General features: G+C 52.7%; 1 protein-coding gene across 3 annotated transcripts in view; it reads left to right on the top strand.

Moving 5' to 3' along the window:
* LOC123825556 (katanin interacting protein) overlaps positions 1–21,833 on the top strand; it is a 189,798-nt gene that overhangs the window by 117,296 nt on the left and 50,669 nt on the right. For all 3 annotated transcript variants that reach the window (XM_045849080.1, XM_045849079.1, XM_045849077.1), the window contains 6 exons: positions 6,553–6,731; positions 7,664–7,729; positions 9,130–9,236; positions 10,984–11,086; positions 14,632–14,847; positions 20,924–21,061. In XM_045849080.1, coding sequence (XP_045705036.1) covers positions 6,553–6,731; positions 7,664–7,729; positions 9,130–9,236; positions 10,984–11,086; positions 14,632–14,847; positions 20,924–21,061 — 809 coding nt within the window. The remainder of the gene's footprint in view (positions 1–6,552; positions 6,732–7,663; positions 7,730–9,129; positions 9,237–10,983; positions 11,087–14,631; positions 14,848–20,923; positions 21,062–21,833) is intronic.

Genomic DNA, 21,833 nt, shown 5'->3' with positions numbered 1-21,833 from the left:
ACCTTCACTTGGAGAAGGGTGATTTAATTTTTAAAAGCATCTTCTTAGCATAATATGACCCGAAGGGCACAGGCAGTGCCTGATGATCATGTTGCTGGTGGAGCTCTGCTTCCCAAGTGAAAGACACTCGGGGCAGAAGGGTTTGCGCAGACCAGACTGGGCCTGCGGGAAGAAACTGCCTTCCTCCGTGTGCTTCCCAAGAAGGGGCGGGCACGGGGTTGCAGTGGCCAAGGCAGGGAGTCAGTTACCTCCAACACACTGCTCGACCCCAGCCCCAGACCACTGAGGCACCTGGTGGCAGTAGAAAGGCCAGGGTCGCTGCGCAGCTCTTTTCAGACTGTGTTGGTAAGTGCCCTGAACTGGAAATGGAGAAGGCGCTCAGGAATTTCAGGCACTGCCCCAGCGTCCCACCAAGGCCCGGCCTGCCCCACCCCGGTGACAGAGCGCTGTCTTAGCCCCTTGTGTACAGAAGCATGTCCAGCAGCGATTTTCAACTATTTCATCTCATGGCGCACATAAACTAATGTCTAAAATTCTGCAGCACACCAAAAAAATACATATTTTGCAGATCTGACAAAAAAAAGTATAACTTTGATTAATTCACACCGGACGGCTATTGCTGTGTTGTCTGTTGTCATTTTCGATCGGACAGTCTCAGGGAGGAGAGGGCAGTGCCCCTGACTCAGTCAGCAGTCGGGTGTTGCGCGTTTAAAGATGCCCGTGGCACAGCGGTTGGAAGTCACTGATCTGTATGGTCTGAAGCATTCAGGTGCTGGGGGAAAGGATATGCTTTATGACACGCACAGATACTGAGACTGACAAGGTTTGGGGTTGAATCAGTTCCCATCCTTTCATTTGACAACAACGGTGATGCCAAGTGCTAGTAAACACAATGGACGTGGTGTCCTGAGGGGAGCAAGGCCCTTGGGGCTTCAGCGCCCATGACCTTCCGGCCCTGCCGCCCGCTGCACTTGCCCTTGCTCCCGCACTGCAGCCCCCCTTGCCACTCTTCAGCGCGCCGAGCCCTGCCCCCCTCAGGGCCACGGCACCTGCTGATCCCTTGGCCCGGAACACCATCCCATATGGGGGTTCTCAAGGCTCACCGCCTTGTGGTCTCTGCTCAGATGTCACCTTCGCTGGCTGAGTGTCTCAAATAGTGTCCTTCCCCTCCTGGCTTCTCTGGCCTTTTCCCTGCTTTGTCTTTGGTCCCAGCACTCACCACCACCTGCTGGTGTGTCCTGTGTGCAGCTGTCCGATCCATCTGTCTCCGTCCTGTGGCTGAGGTGCGTGAGGACGGGGTGTGCCCGTGCACCCACCTCGGTGCCCCGAACCCAGAGCTCGGTGCCACTGCACAGCGTGCTGCGAGTTAAGAGCCTGTGTGCCGATGCCTTCGCCCTGCCCGGACGAATTTCTGCCGCAGCTCCCCTTGGGGCGAGCATATGTTTGCAGTTCAAGATTTCTCCGTTCCAGCTCCAGTGCAGTTCAAGATCATGTCCTTTTGCTTCCTTTCACTCCTTTGTCCTCTCCCCTGTCTCGTTTGGGGACCTGGTCTCTTTTTGTGCCAAGTGAGGAAGGGCCCAGCGTGGCCCTCAGCTCCCTTTACAGTTTTCGTCACAGGGAGGATCCCACCTCCCTCAGCCTGCACACCGCCCCCCCGCCATTTGCTTTACCTTCTATCCCCCCGCCCCGCCCCCCCCCCCCGCTGTGAGCAGGCCCAGTAGCTGGTAGGAAGGGCAAACAGGGACGTCCACGCATTGCTGCTCACCATCCAGGCCAGGCATCCACAGGCACACGACCCTCCTGGGCAAGCAGCTCGGGCCATGTTTGACCAGCCCTCGGGTTCTGTTGGTAATGTTTCTTAAAAGCTGGAGTATGTTATGAACAAATGAGGGGACATCACATAAACTTCATATCTGAGCTTTTCCTGAAAAAGCACAATGGCAATACTAGGAGCACAGCCCGACATGGCTGGTGTCACCTGGAGCTGGGTGCCAACCCGTGTTCACTGGGCCCAGCCCCTCACGCAGTGGTACCCACACAGAGAGCCTGCCTCTGGTTGCACCCACGGCCCCTCTCCCAGGTACCTGCTAGCAATTGGTAGCCCCCCATCCCAGCTCAGCTTTTCCATAAAACCCCACAGTTCCCCTTCCCCAGCGCCTGGCGGTCCTGGAAGCCAGCCCAGGGGAGCTGCCGCTGCCACTCTCGACGTTGCTACTCGAACTCTCGTTTGGACACAGCGTTCCGATAGAACATAGCAGAAGGGTCCAGCGCTCCAATAGGAATCTCTAATAGTCAGTGGTGATGGTTTCCTGAGGTCATGAGGGTGGGAGGGTGCTGTTTTCCAACACATTCTACACCAGGCCATATGTATGTGAGTGACCCCCAAGAGCTCATGCCTGTAAATTCCCAGTTGGCTTGTTCGAGGTTGGCGGTAATGTCAGTCTTTGCCGTCACTGTTAAATAACGCAGCCCAGTTGCCTGTGTCGGACACACCCCCAGACCTCTCTCCCAAGCCCCAGGCTCGCATGTGTGCGTGCCCACCCAGCAGCTCCTCTTCGGTGCCTGCACCTCCGCGCCCGGCCTGTCCGACCCCAGCCCCTGCTCTCTTCTTCTAAACCCGCTCCCTCCACAGCCCCCGTTCCATCACCAAAAACAGTTCCATTGTCCACCTCCTCAGGCCCATGCAGTCATCCTGAGCTCCTCCCTGTCTCCCCCGGCCACACCTGCCCTGTCAGTAGCCCCTGCTGGCTGTCTTCTGCGTAGATGCAGAGTCTGTCCGCACACTGTGTCGCTCCTCTGCTGCCGCTGGGCCTCGTGGCACAACTGCGGACGCCCCGGACTGGCCTCTCTGATTTCCCCCTCGCCCCTTCAGTCAGTTCTCACCCGAGTCAGATCACGTCATCCCTTGCTCTAAATCCTTCAGCTGTTCCCTGTTGTACTCAGAGGAATGGTTTTGTGGTGTCCTCCAAGCCCCTGCTTGGCCTCGCATCTCTATCCCCTCAGCCTATCCCCTGTTCCCTCTGCTGCAGCCTGAGGCCCCTCGCCGCTCCACGGACACACCACAGGCTGCTCGCGTGCCCTGGCCCCTGGACCGTGCCTCCCTGGTGCTCCACAACGCCCACCTTGCCACCCAGGTCCCCCAGCTCCTGTACCCCGCTCCGCTTCTCTTGTTCTTCCTTATCATCGTCGGCCAACGCCCTGAACTGTGTATTCTCTCTCTGGCTGTTGTCTCCCCAAAGTTGGGACAACCTTGATCTGCCCGACACTGCTGTGTCCCTAGTGCCAAGAGCAGAGCCTGGCAGAGTGGCACTCAATACATATTTGTTGAGATGAAATTCAGTAGGTAAAAGCCTCTTTCAAGATCCCAGTAGAAACATGTTGAGCAGTTCTATTTTCCAGTGGAGATTTTTTCTTAGCATAGAAAGAATCCAGATGATTATAAGGCAAATTCAAGTCATCATATCATTTTACTGTAGATATTTTAGTTTGCTTTTCTCTGTACAGCCACAGAGTACTCCACTGTTGGGTAGATATGCCATAATTTATTGTATTGAACTAGTCTTACTGGGTGCTTTTTGCATACCACTTTATACTTTATAAAACCAACTTTCCACTATTAGGACTTCCAAGGTCAACTGTACCTTTGCAATAATTTTTTTTAAATATATTTTATTGATTATGCTGATACATTTGTCCCATTTTTTCCCTTTTATTCCCTTCCACCCTGCACCTCCCCTCCAATCAGCATTTCCCCCACCATGTCCATGGGTCGTACATATAAGTTCTTTGGCTTCTCCATTTTCCATACTATTCTTCACCTCCCCCTGTCTATTTTCTACCTACCGTCTATGCTTCTTATTCCCTGCACCTTTTCCCCCATTCTCTCCCTCCTCCCCCTCCCCACTGATAACCCTCCATGTGATCTCCATTTATGTGATTCTGTTCCTATTGTAATTGTTTGCTTAGTTTTTGTTTTTGTTTTTAGGTTCAGCTGCTGGTAGTTGTGAGTTTGTTGTCATTTTACTGTTCATAGTTTTGATTTTCTTCTTTTTCTTAGATAAGTCCCTTTAACATTCCCTGTAATAATGGCTTTGTGGTGATGAACTCCTTTAGCTTTATTTTGTCTGTATCTTCCCTTCCATTCTAAATGATAGCTTTTCTGGATACAGTAATCTTGGATGTAGGTCCTTGCCTTTCATGGCTTGGAATACTTCTTTCTAGCCCCTTCTTGCCTATAGGTTTCTTTTGAGAATCAGCTGACAGTCTTATGGGGATTCCTTTGTAGGTAGCTATCTCCTGTTCTCTTGCTGCTTTTAAGATTCTCTCCTTCCCTTTAACCTTGGGTAATGTAACTATGATGTGCCTTGGTGTGTGCTTCCTTGGGTCCAACTTCTTTGGGACTCTCTGAGCTTCCTGGATTTCCTGGAAGTCTATTTCCTTGGGGAAGTTCTCCTTCTTTATTTTTTCAAATAAGTTTTCAATTTCTTGCTCTTCCTCTTCTCCTTCTAGCACCCCTATGATTAGTGTGTTGGGATGTTTAAAATTGTCCTGGAGGTTCCTAAGCCTCTCCTCATTTTATTGAATTCTTTTTTCTTCATTCTGTTCTAGTTGAATGTTTACTTCTTCCTTCTGTTCCAAACCATTGATTTGAGTCCCAGTTTCCTCCCTGTCACTGTTGGTTCCCTGTACATTTTCCTTTATCTCACTTTTCATAGCCTTCACTTTTTCCTCTATTTTGTGACCATACTTAACCATTTCTGTGAGCATCCTGATTACCAGTGTTTTGAACTCTGCATCTGATAGGTTGGCTATCTCTTCATCACTTAGTTCTATTTTTGGAGTTTTGATATGTTCTTTCATTTCAGCCGTATTTCTTTGTCTTAGCTCACCTGTTATGCTGTAATGAGCAGGGCCTCAGATATTCACCAGGGTGGGGCAACCCAGGTGGCTGCATTGTGGTGCTGTATGTGGGGGAAGGGTCCGAGAGGGAACATTGCTGCTTGCCTGGCTTTCAGTCACCTCCCCTGCTACACACAAGCAAACTGGGCCCTTCTGGTGCTGGTTCCCAGGTGGGTGCATTTATGTGCGTTCTAGGACCCTGTGGGTCTCTCCACCAAACTCCTGTGAGGCTGAGAGTTTCTCACACCACTGCAATCCCCACAGGTTTTACAGTCAGAGGTTTTGAGGCTTTATTTTTCTACACTGGAACCCTGGGTTGTGCAGTCTATCTCACTCCCCAGTTGTTCCTCCTGGTTTATCTGCATGCAAATATGGAACCTTCTGGTCCTGTCCACCCCGGCTCCTGTCTCTGCCCCATGTTCTGGTCTAAATGAATGTTTCTTCTTTAACTGCTTGGTTGTCAGACGTCCATACAGTTCGATTTTCTGGCTGTTCTGGTTGGGTTTTGTTTTTAAATTTGTTGTTATCCTTTTTTTGGTTGTGTGAGGAGGCAAAGTGTATCTACTACACCTCCATCTTGGCTGGAAGTCTGCAGCAATTTTTTTCTTAACTTGAGTAATTTCTTTGTAATTCTTGTTTTCCCTGAAAGAAGAATAAAAGCAAAAATATTTCAAAATACCCATCTTTCTCCATGATGTATATTGTTTCTTATAGATATTGTTTGGAGGGCTAGTTTTCAACAGCTTGTGACTCTGACACACTTCACACGTAGAGGGCAGCTGTGTGGGGGGCACGAGCGGCTCCCCCGCACCCTTCTCCCTGCTCGCCAGCTGTCAGCACATGTCCCCACTGCTGTACAATGGCCGTGTCTGTGTTCTTTAATCATTTGGGATTTTAAAAATGTGTTATTCCCCTTTACCCCTGGACACCGCAGTATGGACAGCTACCCCTCGGTATTCATGGGGGAGTAGTTCTAGGGCCCCATAGATGCGACGTCCGTGGAGGCTCAAGTCCCTTTTGTAGAAGGACATCATACTTGTGTTTAACCTATGCATACCCTCCTGTATACTTAAATCATCTCTCAGGATTACTTGGAATAGCTAATACAATGAAAATGCTACGTAAATAGTTGTCATTCTGCATTGTTTAGGGAATAATGATAAGAAAAGAAGTCTGTGCATGTTCAGTGCAGATGCAGCCATCATAGGCCTGACTAAATAGCACGGGAGTGAGTCTGCAGGTGAGAACCTTGGGTGCGGTGGGCTGACTGTGTCTCCTGGGAACAAGGGCATTTGTTTTATATTCACACAGTCCCGTTAAGTTATGGAATTCAGGATATTTAGCACTCATACGGTACCATTACCTAAGCTACAGACTGTGTTCAGATGTCTCCCCTTGCCACAGTACTGTTCTCACGGCTGGTTTCCTGCCCGCAGTCCGGTCCTGGGATCACCACTGCATTCAGTCGCCAGGCCGCCAGTTTCCTTCAGTCTGGAGCAGCTCTCCAGGCTTTCTTTGTCCTCATAACCTTGACAGTTTGGGAGAGCACAAGCCAAATGGTTTATAGGTTGTTCTTCGACTTGGGTCTAATAGTTTTTGAGCCGCACTTTGAAAATGCAGCTTAAAGGGAGACCCCCTGTTTTCTGCCCCCAGGACCCGGAAGCCAGTGGGAGAGGCCCCTATCAGCAACCCGGAAACCTGTGCTCCAGGCAGAGGACCGGCAGGAAGAGGCATCGGCCGTGCTCAGAGCCATCCAGGTGGAGAACGAAGCCCTGCAGAGGGTGATCCTGAGCAGGAAGGCTGAGCCACCTGCCAGCACGCTGCAGGTGCAGGTAGGTTCCTGAGCAGAGGGAAGGGACTGGGGAGGACTCTGCTACTCAGGGGGCAGGCAGTGTCTGAGCAGCACTTGCACAGAGCATGTGGAGAGGCGAGAGTGACGTGGGAGGCACCACTGACCTGCCAAAGCTTCCATTTCTTCCACCTTCTCATTTTTTGTTTACTGCAAAAAGCCCAAGCTAGATGCTAATAAGCCTCCAATCTTTGCTGATTCCCTGAAAACCCTAACACATTGGACTGGGGTTGCACATTGTAAGTAAGAGAAAAAAATGGAGTAAATGACAAGCTCTGTCTTCTCTGGAAAGATTTCATTCCCCAGAGCATGAGCCAGACAGGCCTCTCTTATAGTTGGAACACCTCCAGGCCCTGCAGGTATCTAGTGTGTGCCTGCTGCCGTGGGCTGTGAGCAGTAAACAGGAGAAGTGGCAGTGGAAGAGGGCCCCTTAATGCTGGAGGCCTTGGATGTACCTCAGTGTACGAGGGACATGTCCTTTCTCAGAAGCATGTTCCCTTGCTCAGCTGCTGAAACCTTTTATCTTGGTTTGTCCCACCTGATGCTCACAGCAACCCTCAAACAGGCAGGGCTGGTTTCATTGCCCCTTTTTATAAAAATGCCCAGTGGCACCCAGGGAAGCAAGGGGTCTTCCTCAGGTCGTCTGTTGGGAGTTGGCCCAGATCTACCTGCCTGCAAGCCTTGGGCCCTGCCCAGACCACTAGCCACTCACCGGGCTCTATTGCAGCCTGTTCTTTGGGATATTCATCGAGTAGCACCTGTTATCCATTTCCCTGGAGCTTGGTCGTTTGTCCTAATGATGGGGTCTATGAATCTGGAGACAGTCCCTGCACCTCTTTGCCTTCATTTGTCAGTGGCATGTATACAGTGGATGACTTTGTTCTGACCTCAGATCGTATGGTTGCATCTTTCCAGGACATGGAAGGACCTCCAGCAAAGTCGTGGACCAGCCTGCTGACAGAAGAAAGGGAGAGCCCTGAGGTCAGTGAGGGCCCGAGAGGAAACACAGAGCCCCGTGCCCACAGCTCCTGACGGTCTCCAGGGAGGGAGCTGTCCTCACGTACCTGTGCAGAATCACACAGGCCCTCACTGTGCTCCCTGAGCATGGCGTCCTGCCCATCTCACAGGAAGGAGGATCTGGCGAATGTGGCTTATGCATGGCGACGAGCAGAAGCCAGAACACAGGCAGGCCTTGTGACTCCAGTTTCTCATTACATTTCTAGTTCCTGATGAGACAACACCAAAAGTAGATCTTTGTGTTCTGAATAAATAAGCTGTAGCTTATGTCCACCTAGGTCCGTGAGGCCTGTCTCAGCAAAGACTGCCCCAGCAAACACAGACCTGAGTTAGTGTGATGCCCAGGAATGTCTTGGTCAGGCGGTGCACCAACCTGTGCAGTGCGCGCAGAGTTCAGGTCAGATTAGCCCCTGGCCTCCTGGAGCTTGAGGACAACAAGCAAATAAAGCCATAAATAAACACGTGACTTCAGAGAGAGATGACAGTAAAAGTTGACTGGGCCCTGATGGTGTGGCTCAGTTGGCTGGGCGTCCCCAGTTCAGTCCCCAGTCAGGGCGCATGCCTGGGTTGTGGCGGGCAGAGAACACCTCAAACACTGCAGCGGTTTTTTCTTCGTGTCCCTCTCCCTTGTTCAGTTATTCCCGGGTCGTCTTAAACAGCCCCAGCTGGTGTTTCTGACAGGTCGGCAACACTGCCCTGCCTGGGGTCCAGGATTGCTGGGCCGCCTGACCTCTGACTCACAGCGATTCCAGTGACTAAACCATTTGCAGATGGAGGGCAGAGCGCATTTCCAGTGTAGAGGATGTGTGGAGAAGGCGGAGGAAAGGCAAAAAGGCCTTGTGACGTTACCAGCGTTCTCCATGGAGTCCTGTTATTTTGTAGCAAACAGAACGGGTTGGGTTGAGATGGAGAAAGGTGTTGACAAGAGAAAATTTTTTATTTTTATTTTTTATTTTTAAGGGCCCTTGGATCATAGGAGAGAGAGAGAGATTAAAGGTGTGTGCTTTCAGGGAAGAAGAGGGAGAAAGGCACGTGTGTGTGTGTGTGTGTGTGTGTGTGTGTGTGTGTGTGAGAGAGAGAGAGAGAGAGAGAAGGAGAGAGAGAGAGAGAAATTTTTCAATAGCTCATTGAAGCAGATCGTTTGCTGGGACCCCCCAGATCATAAGACACTGAGATCCATCTCTGCAAAGCTCCTGTGAGGGGATTCTAGGTCTTGTCGGCTCCAGGCAGACACTGCCATTCTCATTCCTGTCCTGCTTCCTGCAGTAGGACAGTGAAGTGTGTCCCTTTGACCCTGGCTCTGCTGTGTCTTGGGCCAGGAGTGTCACCTCAGACATCTGTTTAATAAGCTTTTCCATCCTCAGGAGCCTCCCATTGCCGTGGTGACCAGTACACAGGAGCCATCCAGGGCAGCAGGGGGAGCCAGAGCTGTCAGTGAAGCCATTGACAGGATCGGCCTCTTGGGGAGCAGGTACTTACCTGGCGCACTTGAAAACAAAAACAAGAAACCTGCAGCAGTGCCGCTGTGAGGCCCTCAGTGTTTGTTTGCTCGTCCTGTGTCACTCCAGACCATTTAAAGCTGCTCCTTCGGACTGTGGCCTCCTTCGCTCCCACCGCGGCCCGAAAATGCAAAATTGACTTGATTTTTCTCAGGCAAATGTCTCTTTGCTTGTTCAGTTCAGTACAACCTGAGTAAACTCCAGCCTGCTCGAAGGTTTCCACTGATGTGTCCCACACAGCAGACGGTGGTGACTTGTTCCCAGGCCTGGGGCTGGGGTGGAGGCTAGTGGTCCAAAGCAGCATCCTTTGGCTTTCCTCGTCTCTGTTAGCATGTGTTCAAATGCAGCGTTCTGTTCCAGTAACATGCAGTATCAGTTACTGGAACTGCATGATCAAAATGAAGGCTTTCCTCTAGTCTTCAGGCAAAAGTTTTATGATCAAGTTTTATGATAAAAATGAAGGCTTTCCACTAGTCTTCAGGCAAAATTGATCTTCAGAAAGCAGCGCCAGGCTGAGCCTATGCCGCCCAGCTTGCAGCAGCCCACAGCCATGCCCCGGGCCGCTGTGCAGCACCTGCTCACTGTGGACCGCACAGAGCGCCCGTGCGGCGGGGGCAGGAGGGGTGCGCAGCCTGACCAGCTCCCATGGGTGTGTTTGCAGACAACACTCTGCCAGGCGTGGAAGGCCCCTGGCCTAGAGACGAGAGGAGCAACGTGGCATGCAGACCAGGGGTTGGGCCAGATAGCAAATACTTTAGGCTTTTCACCTGTGTCTTTGTTTTAACCACGTTTTGAGAAGTAAAAACCATACTTAGCTGGCAGGCCATACAAAAACAGGTCACAGGTTGCCTTTGACCTGCAGGCTATGCTTCGTCAGCCCCTGTGGTCGGTTGTCTGTAAGCTCAGGCTGACTGTCTCGCCCTGGGGGGTTTCTTCACCTTTGCTCTGATTCCATCACTGCTTTCACAATTATTTGTAAAGGGAGGAAAACACCTTGTGTGAGCCTTTGAACTGTGTGCAGGGTGACTGTAGTTGACCCTTGAACAACCCAGGTTTGAACTGTGCAGGTTCACTTATGTGTGGATATTTTTTTTATCCTCACCTGGGGACATTTTCTCCATTGATTTTTTAGAGAGAGAGCAAGGGAGAGAGAGAAGCAGGGACTCGGGAGAGAAGCATCAATTTATCACCTCCCGTACACGCCCAGACTGGGGCCAAACCTGCAGCCTTTTGGTTTCTGGACGACCCTCCAACCAACTAAGCCACTCAGGCCAGGGCGCAGAGTTTTTTCAATAAATACACAGCAGGCTCTCCACATCCCCGGGTTTTGCATCTGTGGATTCAACCAACTGCAAATGGAAAGCAGGATTTTTGGTCCAGGGCTGGGAATCCATGACGCAGAGGGCCAACTGCATGCACGGTTCTACACCGTTCTGTATGAGGAGCTTGAGCACCCCTGGATCGTGACATCTGGAGCCAGTGCCACACTGATACTGGGCGGCTGTAGTTGAGTTTTGGGGAGTCAAAAGTTACACACAAATTTTCATCTGCGTTGGGGGATCGGTGCCCCTGACCCCTGCATTGCTCAAGGGCCAACTGCACCTTCTCACACTGTTACATCATCTGAGGCAGGAGAGTGGCTGTGGTGCCTTGGGTGGGAATGTTCTCCGTTGGGCTCTGTTTGTTACCACCTGTTTGCTAAAACACATCACATTTCAGACAACAGCAGAAGCTTCTGAAAGTCCTCCAGGCCATCGAAAGTGACTCTGCCCATGTCAGCCGGGTTGCTTCACCAACCGAGGGGCATGTGCTGGACCCAGAGGTGAGAACCTTGACTTCCGGGGATTTCCAAATGCCTTCAGTGTCTCAGGGAAAGCTGAGGTTGGAGAGGCCCCTCGATGCAATCATTTCTGTTCGGTGGGATTGGTCTGCCAGCAGTTAGCTTAGCGGCTTTCTGCCGAGTCTCCGCCTCCCCTCCTTCCCCGCACACAGACATAACTGTGGTGGAGCAGGAAGTTTCAGCAGAGGGAAGCCGTCTGTCCACACAGGAGGAAACATAAATAGCATGTGAGCCCACAGGAAAATGCCCAACATCTCTGGTAATCAAGAAATGCAAATGAGAGCGACCTGATTGTCCTGTGGGCCGAGTTAATAAATTACTTTGATGTTGACCTCTCGTGCCGGCAAGGTCACAGTGAAGCTGGCAGTCTGGCCCTGCTGGCAGCAGCCTGAGTGGGTGGAACGCTCTTGCAAAGCAGAAAGGCTGGACTTAGGAAGAGCCTTAGAAATGCTTATTTCTTCCAGCCCAATAATCCCTCTTCCTCACCCCAAGGAAATCGCTCAACAGAAATAAAAAGCTACAGGCACAAAGGTGTCTGCTGCTGAACTATTGAAAGTAGAGAAAAATGAGGAAAAAACCCAGAAATAACATAAATGTCTCATAATAATGGTGGTAATCAGGAAAGTATGATATATCAGCACAATGCAATAGCATAAAAGGACGGGAGCCATCGTTGTGGAGATTATGCATGTAGAAAATGTTAAGGTTACAAGGAAACTGCAAGAGGTGACATCAGTCTTCATCTAGTCCAACACGGTTGCGACGGCTGTGCGGGGCAGGGCCTGTGAGCGTGAGGACAGAGCTGAGACACATGCCGCAAAAGGAAGGGGTGCCAGGGGCTGGGGGACTGGGCGATGCTTTCGTGTCAGGAGGTGTGTGCCCAGGCATATCCTTCTCGCCCCTTCCTGTGCCCAAGCCTTTCTTATTCGGTATTGTGGCTGCCAGTCTTATGACTGGCCAATGGGGACTTAACATGAAGCCTTTCCAAACTCATGTGTGAGGTTCACAACAGCAGAAAGAGCCCTGCACAAGCCCAGACTGGTTTCAGCGTTGGGTCTGGCACCATCACTGAAGGGTCGTGTGACCCTAGACAAGTGTCCGTTCCTGGGAGTGCGTGGCTGTCAGACTAAGTGAATAACCCTCAGTCCGCAGGCTGCTCTGAGACTGGACCAGGAAAGGCCTAGGAGAGCAAACAGTTCAACGCCTGCTCCATATGAGCTGGAAGTTTGCCATCTAGGAAAATCCAGGAGAATCAAAGCTTAGTTCCCTTCTGCATGGAAGTTTCTTTCTTAGCTGTGACAATCCTAAATGTGGTGAAACTTTAGTCACGTGAAAACCAGCCTGGATTGATCAAGCCTCCTTATACTATAGGAGACAGAAAACTCAAAGCAAACTGATTTACACAACAAAGAGAAGAACAATGACTGAGTCCTGTAATAAATGCCACAGGTGGGACCAGGTAGGGTCAGTCCAGCAGCTCACACTGAGTCTCCACGGTGTCAGCTGCATCCCTGAGCTCCCTCCCCACCACCGTGCCCAGGCCCAGGTCCTGCCCTGTGACCCCTCAGCAGGTGGAGTGGTCCCCATCTCATGCCCTCTCACTCCAGACCCCACACTCAGGAGAAGAGCAGTGTCCCCCCCCACCCTCCACCCCTGACAGATCTGAGGCTGGGTCATATGCCTGTCATTGAACCACTGCCTCTGGTGGCCCAGGGGACAAGACACAGCGATTCCCTGGGCCAGTCAGGCTTCTCCCGGGGTGAGAAAGGGTTTGTCCTGTACCTCGTGGTTGAGCAGAGAGAAGGGGTAGCTTCCGCAGAGGAGAAGCAGGTGGTCTTAGTAAGAAAGCAGCAGTGAGTGCCAGGGACCAGGGGCCCCCCAATCAGGTTCGCCTGAGACACCCTGGGGGACCTAAATCAAGCAATTCAGAAGCAGGAGTAGGTATGGAGTTGCAACACTGACAAGTTGTGACACCTTCTCAGTTAATAGACCCTTCAGCTTCTTCATTTAGAAACTCCACTGCGGGAATTTGCACATTTTAGATTGCACTAGGTGTGAGATCCAGCGAGGCGGCTCACCCCCATCTGGCCCTCCTCTGCAGCCAGCCGCCGCCTGGACCCTGGATGCAGGCCCAGGGCAGCGAGGGGCTTAGCTAGGGCCCTGCACAGCACAGGGGGAGGATGCTGAGGGTCTGTGGGCCGGCTAATAAAAAACAAGCCCTGTGTTCCTTCTGGGAGCTAGGAGCTGACCTCCCTCCCTCCCCGTCCCCATTCCCATCGGGTGGCAATCACGGCTCCTCCACATGCATGCTGAGAGCCAGAGCATGTGTCTCTGGCTATTAATTAAAAAACTAAGTAGGGAACATTTGCTGTTCATTTGCTCAGCTCCCTGCTCACAGAACCATTGCAGATTTCCAGTGCTAATTAACAGAGGTCATGTGCAAGCAGGGAATGCGTCTTCTTTATGAGTGACCGGTCCGTGCATACAACCAGCTCTGCAGTTGGGGCCCTGGAGCCTGAGGAGCAGCTCCCCAGAATGGCCATTTAGTGATCGCATGCATGCAGCCTCTCAGACCCGATAGCCTGCCCACGAAGGAGGCAGGTGTCAAAGCCAGTGAAGGGGGGAGATGGGAGGAAATGGACCCTTGCAGAGTGCACACAGGGCCCGGCCATGGGGCAGGGTCTGCGCTGGGCGCATGTCTCGGTCTCTGTGACACGATGGTCAGTGAGGTGGTGCCACCCCATCCTCCTCAACTGGACGGCAGATGTCAAGTGACCTGTCCAGGGTCTTGTGTTATCTCCGGTGTCCTTCTGCTGGGCCTGCCATGAAAACACACCTAACAGATTTGTTTTCTCACATTTCTGGAGGCTGCGAGCCCAAGATGAAGGTGTTGGCAGGCTTGGCTTCCCCCGAGGCCTCCCTCTTCGGCTTGCAGGTGGCCGCCTCCTCAGTGTGCCCTCGCGTGGCCTTCTCCCTGTGCGTGCGCGGCCCCTGTGTCTCGTCAGGCGTGCAGATTTCCTCTCACAGGGCCGTGGTCAGAATGGGTTAGGGCCCACTCTGATGGCCTCGTTTCAAGCTAACTAGTTTTAAAGGCCCTATCTCCAAATACACTTACATTTTGGGGTACTGGGGTTAGGGCTTCAGTATGAAATTTTTTTGGAGAGAAACAATGCAGCCATAACATCTGCCCAGTCCAGCAGAGGCTGTGATGTGCCTATACGACATGGACACTTGGTAGAGGGGAAGAGACATTCATGATGTTCAGACCTAGTTGGATGCCTTTTAAACCTTTGTTATTTGTAAACTTTTGCAGGAGACCTTAAGTGCCAGAGCACACATCAGCTGTGTTTCAGATCTGTGCAAATCCTCAAGACAACTGTCACACTGGGCGCGCTGTTCTTGTCCTCATTGTGCATGGGGCGGGGTGGGGAGCAAGGCGCTGAGGTGGAAGAGCCTGCTGCTCAGTGGGGGAGCTGATGCATCCTGTCGTGTTTTAATCTTTGGGCATTATGCTTCTCTGCCTTAAGGACAAGTCGAGAATGGAAGCAGAAGAGATGAAAGACGCCATCTATGTGACCATGGAAATCCTGTCCACTTGGGGCAGCAGGTCCTGGGTGGGTCTCACCGCAGTCGAGTTCTTTGACCTGGACAACACAAAGCTTTACGTGTCGCCTCACGATGTGGATGTTCGTAACACGGACACGCCGGGGGACCTGGGCCTCCTGGTCAACAGGAACATAGCGGTAGGTGGAGGCGGCGCTGGAATGAGTCTTGGTCTTGTATTTCCATGTGTTATCTCTGCGCATAATTAGTCCATGACAGAGGCATGGGTGTGAGGAGGGAAGGAGAGTGCAATCTTCAGGTTGTTCCTTTGGGCCAGGTTGGGGGGAGCCTGAGGGAAGGGAGCAGGCAGAGGCTCCAAACTGTCTCCCCAGGCTCTTTCCCAGATCCCTGCTCTATGGGTTTTCTCAAGAGAGGGGGACAAGAAGGAGCCAATTTACCCCCTTCTCTCCATCTTGCAGTTTACCACAGTTATCACCAAATACGGGACCTCAGGCGCTGTCGAGGTCGACACCCCCATGTTGTAGGTGAAGAGGCGCAGGCCGTGAGAAGGGCCTAGATGGCCCCGAGGTCACACAGTGGGAGGTGGTGGGGCCAAGCGCACACCTTGCAGCCTGGCCCAGGGCTGTGCTCACACCCCACTGGGGCCCTGCTTCCCTAGGGCGTGGAGTACACACCCGACATATGTAGAATGTTCCTTTCCTTTAAATATCTAGCAGGGCTAAAAAAAAAGGCACTGGCATTTTCTCCTCCTGCCACTGCGAGGTGGCCATGAGAGACTGCGAGCAGACTGAGCGCCTGGCAGCACCGTCTTCACTGTGCCGTGCCCAGCACCCTTCAGCTCCAGGAGGCCCGAGAGACGGCGCACAGGTTGCCTCTGGAGAAACAAATGATCTCCAGACTCAGTGTGACCCCATCAAAATTCCAGCTGCCTTTTTTGTGGGAACTGACAAGCTGATCCTAAAATGCATGTGGAAACTCAGGGGACCCGGAATAGCTGGAACAGCATTGCAGAAGAGGAGCAATGTGGGCGGGCTCGCACTTTCTGACTTCAAACCCAACTACTCCTTACAGTGATTGAGACTGCGTGGTCCTGGCACCGCGCTGGGTGTGAGTTGGTGGAACAGAATGAGACTCGGAAATGAGCACATCCATCTGTAGTCAACTGACTTTCAACCGGAGGCCAAGACCGTCCGATGAAGTGGGAATAGTTTTTCCAACAAACGGTGTTGGGACAACTGGATTTCCACGCTCGAGAGAGTGAGGTTGGGCTGCTGCCTCACACCACGTGCAAAAACTGACTCGGTGGACCGACAGCCTTAAACATAAGAGCTAAAACTATAAAACTCCTAGAAGAAACATAAGTGTAAATCTCTTCATAGCCTTGAATTTGTCAGTGGAGTCTTAGATATGACACTAAAGAACAAGCAACCACCACAACAAAATAGATAAATCAGACTACTTCATCAACATTAAAGACATTTTTGCTTCAAAGGGTGCTATTAAGAAAAGACAACCTATGAAATGCGAGAAAATATTTGCAAATTATATATCTGGTAAAAGTCTAGTGTCCAGAATGTGTAAAGAAAAGAACTCAAACCGAACAATGAAAAGGTGACAGCCTAATCAGAGTATGACCAGAGGACTCTGAGCAGACGTTGATCTGGAGGAGAGCCAGCAAGCACGTGGGGAGATGTGCAGCATTATTAGCCATCAGGGAAATGCAGATCAATACCACCAACATACATCACTGCACACGCACTAGGATGGCTCTAGTTTTTTAAACGGGAAACAGCAAGTATTGGCGAGCATGTGGTAAATTGGCCCCTCACACCTTGCTGGTGAGAATGGAAAAGTAAGGCACAGACACTGGACAGAACGGTTCGGCAGTTCCTCAGAAATTCAGGTAAAGTGACCATATGACCTAGCAATCCCACTCCCAGATACACACACCCAAGAGAACTGAAAACATGTTCCCACCAAAACTCGTACACAAATGTGCACAGCAGTACTGCTCGCAGTTGCCGACAGGCGGGAACAGCCCAGGCGTCCACCGGCTGACCGACAGGCAGAGCAGCCCCGTCCACACCCCCGCAGTGCTGCTCAGCCGGGAGGCGGGAGCGAGGTTCCACCACAACCCACAGCGTGGACGGGCCTTGGAAATGTGACACTCGATGAGGGAAGCCCGGCCAGAAGGCCACAGGTGTGCTGCCGTGCACAGGGAGCGCCCGGAACAGAGAAACCCATACAGACGGAGAGTGGACTGGTGGCCGCTGTGGGCGGGGGAGACGGGAGTGCGGGGTGACTGTGAAAGGGCATGGGGTGTCTTTGGGTGACGACATGTGCTGGAAGAGGGCAGTGGCGGCGGTCGCACAGCCTCGTGAGTGCTGAAACCACTGATTGTGCACTTCAAATGGTGATTTCATCTACATGACTCAGATCTCGACTTTTAAAAAAGCATAGAAAAGCCCCGCATGCCCTTGCCCAGCTTCCCCTGTGACAGCACCCTCGTGACCACAGTGCATCGTCAGACCGGGAAACCGACATCTGTGTGATGGGCAGCCTGCAGACACTCCTTTCTGTGCGTGTGTGTGTGACAGGCTCTTTGCAGTTCTATCGTGTGCACATTTGTGTAGCCACCACCACCACCTCGGGGAGGCACAGAACGGCTCCGCCACTGCAGAGGGGCCTGTGCAGTTCTTCACAGTCACAATCCCCGTCCCCGTCCCTGGGGTTTGTGACCACTGGGCTGTTCTCTACGCCTCTTGTCGTTTCAAGATGCTGTGTAAGTGGAATCACAGTGCTGTACGTGACCTTTTGGAGACTGACTTGTTCACTCAGCATAATGCCCTTGACATCCACCCAGATTGTTGTTTATTTCAATTCTTTGTTCCTTTTTTATTGCAATGATTTACTAGATTGCGCCTACTTCTGAGGCAGTCTGGCAGCCCCATGAGGGTGAGTGGGTCTGTGTTAGGTTAACGCTGGAGGAGAGGAGCCCCTTTGTTTAGGAGTTAGAAAGTTACCTCCTTGGGGGGGGTCTTCCCTGACCGTCCATTTGAAAATAGCCCTTCCATTGGCTATTACTAATTCTCTTATTTTTGTCATCAAATTCTTCCCTGCTTGACTTTTTTTCTTGGTGTTTGTACTTGCTTGCCTCCTGCACTGGCACAGAGCTGGGACCCGATGGGCACCCTGTATGTCCTTAGAGTCTGCTGCACGAGGGACTCGGGGTTTGCTGGGCGGTCACAGCAGACCTGCCCAAGCCTCTCTCAGCCCCTTGGGTGCCCGCCCCTGCCTTGGCGCACGTGGTCTGCTCCTCTGACCACCGGCTCCGATGTTTCTCCAGTGGAGGTAATTTCCTCCGGCCTCCAGGACCTGCTTTGCCCCAACGCAGCAGGCGCAGACAGGTGGGAAGAGCTGTGTGACAGAGAGGACCCGGCTCCCCTGTCCTGGCGGAGTCGCTCTGAGGCACTTCCCACAGTGGCACCCGGCCGGCGGCCTGCCGAGCTCCAGGTGCCCCTAGGAGTGGCTGGTCCGGTGCAATCTTTATGGGCCGCCTTCCCCTCTCCCTTCCCCACGCCCAACTCCTGTTTCCTCTGCTGTCTGAATACACTCCTTCCACCAGATTCCTTGCCTTGGGGTCTGCTTTTGGGGAATCCAGACTAAGACATGATGAAGTAATCAATTAAAAACCTTAGCCGGGCAGCCCAGCTGGTTAGAGCCTTGCCCTGCTACAACAAGGCTGTGGGTCCCATCCCCAGTCAGGGCACACTCGGGACTCAACCAGTGAGTGCATAAGTCAGCAGAACAACAAACTGATGTTTCTTTCTCTCTCCACCCCACCACCTCCCACCTCCCCCAAAAGCCTAGACATAAATCTTCACTCCGCCATTTCGGCAGACCACACCCCTTGCAGTGCCCTGGTCCCCTTCCTGTGACACCGGTGTTACGGTGGACTCCGCCCCCAGGGCTGTGACAGAACAGGGCAGCCCGAAGGTGCCCTGGTCCTCACACTGCTGCCTTCCTCACCACCTGCGATGGGCAGGCGTGGCAGGCGCTGTGCCCACTGGCCCGGCCCGGCCACTGGGGGTGTGCCCGGCACGTCTTGCTTCAGTCCTCAGCGGCTGCCCGTCAGCACCTGCCTCTCAGAGGCTCTGTCTGTGGAAAGGAAACATCAGAGGCTCTGCTGCTAATGAGGCCTTGAGTTCACCGATCCGTGTTCTTTGACTCTGAGCACCACGATCCCCACCTCGCCCTCCTGTTACTCCTTCTGCTGACAGGAATGTGAAGGGAAATCAATTACAGCCTCTCGCCAGTGTCCGAGGGTCAGCCTCCAGTCTGCCTTTTCAAGTGCCACAGTGACCCATCTTAGGCCCCAACTCGGAGAAGGAAGGAGACCCCCCTGCTGGATTCTGAGATGTGATGTCTTGACCCCTCACAGCTGCCCAGAGCACTGGAAGTTCTTGCAGAGCTCGTGAAACCTGCCAGAATAAGTCAGAACCCCTTGAACTCATTTCTCCCCCTTAACAAAAGCAGCCCCCCCATCCTGAAAGACGCTATTTTCCCTGGAACAAGCCACCTTTGTCCTTCCCTGCAGCTGGAGCCTGGGCCTCCATCTCCTGGGGGCCCGTGAAGCCCAGAGTCAGCCAATCTCCTCCTTCCCTGGCTCTGTCCTTTAGCAGGCATGGCCGTGGTGACAGAAGTCTGTGGACACTTTCTCAAATACAGGGCAACACTCTTATTTAATAAAAGGGACAACTTTAGCCAGTGTCAGAGATGCCGTGGCTGCTCATTGGCACGCGGGATGTGTAACTGTTCCGCCCCTAAGCAGAGCCCCTTGTCTCAGATGCCTGCAAGGGCCAGGCAGAGGCAAGGTGGGGGAAGTGCGATGTGGGTACACAGCAGGGAGTGGTGGGGACCGGGGCACAGGAGAGCACCCCCTTTGGACATCAGGGACCCCTGCTGCCACCTGCGGCTTCCAAGTTTGCCAAGAAGCCAGAAATCCAGCTGGGAGGAGCAAAATTCTCTCCTTCTTTAAGTGTTGGCAGCAAACTTGCCTTTTTTTTTTTTTTTTAAGAACACTCAGGAGCCAAACAAAATAGCTGTGCAGGCCAGATTCAGTTTACAGTCTCTCACAGTTTCAATGGGAAGACAGATATTAGGAGGCAAATTTCACTTTTCCATTTATTTATTCATTCAACAAAGGTTGTTTGGCATTTATCATGTGCCAAGGAATTGTGGTGAATGCTGAGGGTTCGGGAATGAATTTGCCTCGGCCACTTCCCTTGAAGAGCTCACCACCGAGTCAGGGGTAGTGACATGGACCCCAAAACGGGCGCCTGTGGGACACCGAGGGCCGTGCTAACCTCAGGCACTGCGAGGAGCTGCAGGCACACCTGGAGGAGAGGGCAGTTGCATCAAGGGAAGGGGGACAGTGGGGACCACAGTGTCTTGGGCTGAATTTCCCCGGGTGAGGACGGGAAGAGCGTTGCACCCAGAGCCCAGCCTGTGCACAGGCGCAGAGACCGAGCCAGTGTGGGCGTGTCCGGGAGCGGCCGAGAGCTCGGTCTAGTCAGGTGGACGAGGCATCGCAGAGAAGGGAGGGGCAGTGAGAGCTGAGAGGAGTCCCCTGATTGGGCTTTCTCGTCTGCATCCAGAAGCACTCGTGACAAAGTTTTGTTGGTGTGAGCAAGAATGACAGCAGTTGCTCTCTGCCCCTCTGTTCTTGCGACGCTGCCCCTCGTGGTCTCGGCAGCCTGGCTGGCGGGCACACTGATGACTCTCGGGGCTTGGCGCCGTGGCCCTGCCCTGATGAACACCCGAGTCAGTCTATATCTTTTTATTTAAAAATGTGACAAGGTTTAACAAAAGAGAATGAAAAACTCTGTTGCCAGGTTTATCAGATAGGGCAAGTGGTGGCTCTCCCTGTCCTTCCCTCTGGTGCTCCCTCCTGTCCCCCCTCCCGTGCTTTCCTCAAAGCCAATTTAAATAAAGCCCGCTGCATTTTAAACTCAGTCTAGATGGTGGAGCTGGAGGGCCCCACTGGCAGCTTCAGGTCCAGGACAAGGGTCAGTCCAGATGGAGTGACAGTCAGGAGCTTCCCCTATCACCCCCGATTACGTGGAGAAGGGGCCTGGCTGCCTGCCCTCAGCCCTCGCTGGGTGTTTGTCGGGAGGGAGGCACGGCTGGCGCGCTTCGGGGGCAGGGCGGGGGGGAAGATGTGCTGACCACCACCCTCTCCCACTGGTGTTCCAGAGCAAGAAAGACTCCTCCTTGTGGACGTGCCCCTTCAACCCACCGCTCCAGCTCTTTTTTGTCATCCGCAACACGAGACTGCTGCATGCCTTTGGTCTGGCCAAGATCAAGGTTTGGAATTACTGGACGGCTGATGGCGTGAGTACCAGGCCCTGATTCCTCCCTGGGCATTTGACTGATGGGAGCATTAGTGCTACCCAATAGCCTGATCCCTGAAACTGCAGAACGGGTCCCAGGAGACCCTGCTGAGTGTGAACAAGTGCCTGCTGGGGGTTCCACAGGGCCCCTAGGAGTGGAGTCTCCGCTCGAATGTTTGGGAGGTGTCATCAGGCCACACCTTGGAAGAACTAGAAAGATACTAACTAAGGCTCAATTTTAGCAGTTAAGGAAATAGACACCCAGAGAGGTATGTGACATGCCCCAAGTCACACAGCCGGTAAGCATCCAAGTGAAAACCTGCACCCCTGCAGTGGAATCCCAGGCACCCCCCCTCACCCAGCACTTCTCCGACTGTGACCCACAGTGCCTGACTGACACGGATCTCACTAAGACGCAGGCCCTCGTCCAGCAGGCCAAGGGTTCTGTGCGTCTGCCCCGGGTCCCCGTGTGCCAGCGCCCCTCCTCTCCTGCCTTCCCACCACCTCCTGCGCCCTCTTCACTGCCTGTGCCTCGCGTGTCTGCCTGTGCATTTATCCCCTCATCGACACTTATTACTGGGCACATGGCTGGGGACATAGGCTTTCATGGTCATCCCGAGGGCTCTGATGGAAGAGACAGCCCGCACCCTAGGGATGCTCCTTGTCTAAAAGCTGGCCGACAGGTAAACATAGAAGTGTACTGCAGTGTGATAAAGACCCCGACAGACGACAGAGTGAAGCCGGAGTACCAGGAGTTTCAAACAGAAGCCCCA

This window comes from Phyllostomus hastatus, unplaced genomic scaffold (assembly GCF_019186645.2).
Source record: "Phyllostomus hastatus isolate PE091 unplaced genomic scaffold, TTU_PhHast_1.1 phas_contig_64, whole genome shotgun sequence".
Lineage (NCBI taxonomy): Eukaryota > Metazoa > Chordata > Mammalia > Chiroptera > Phyllostomidae > Phyllostomus > Phyllostomus hastatus.
This window is presented reverse-complemented; position numbering and strand designations above follow the sequence as displayed.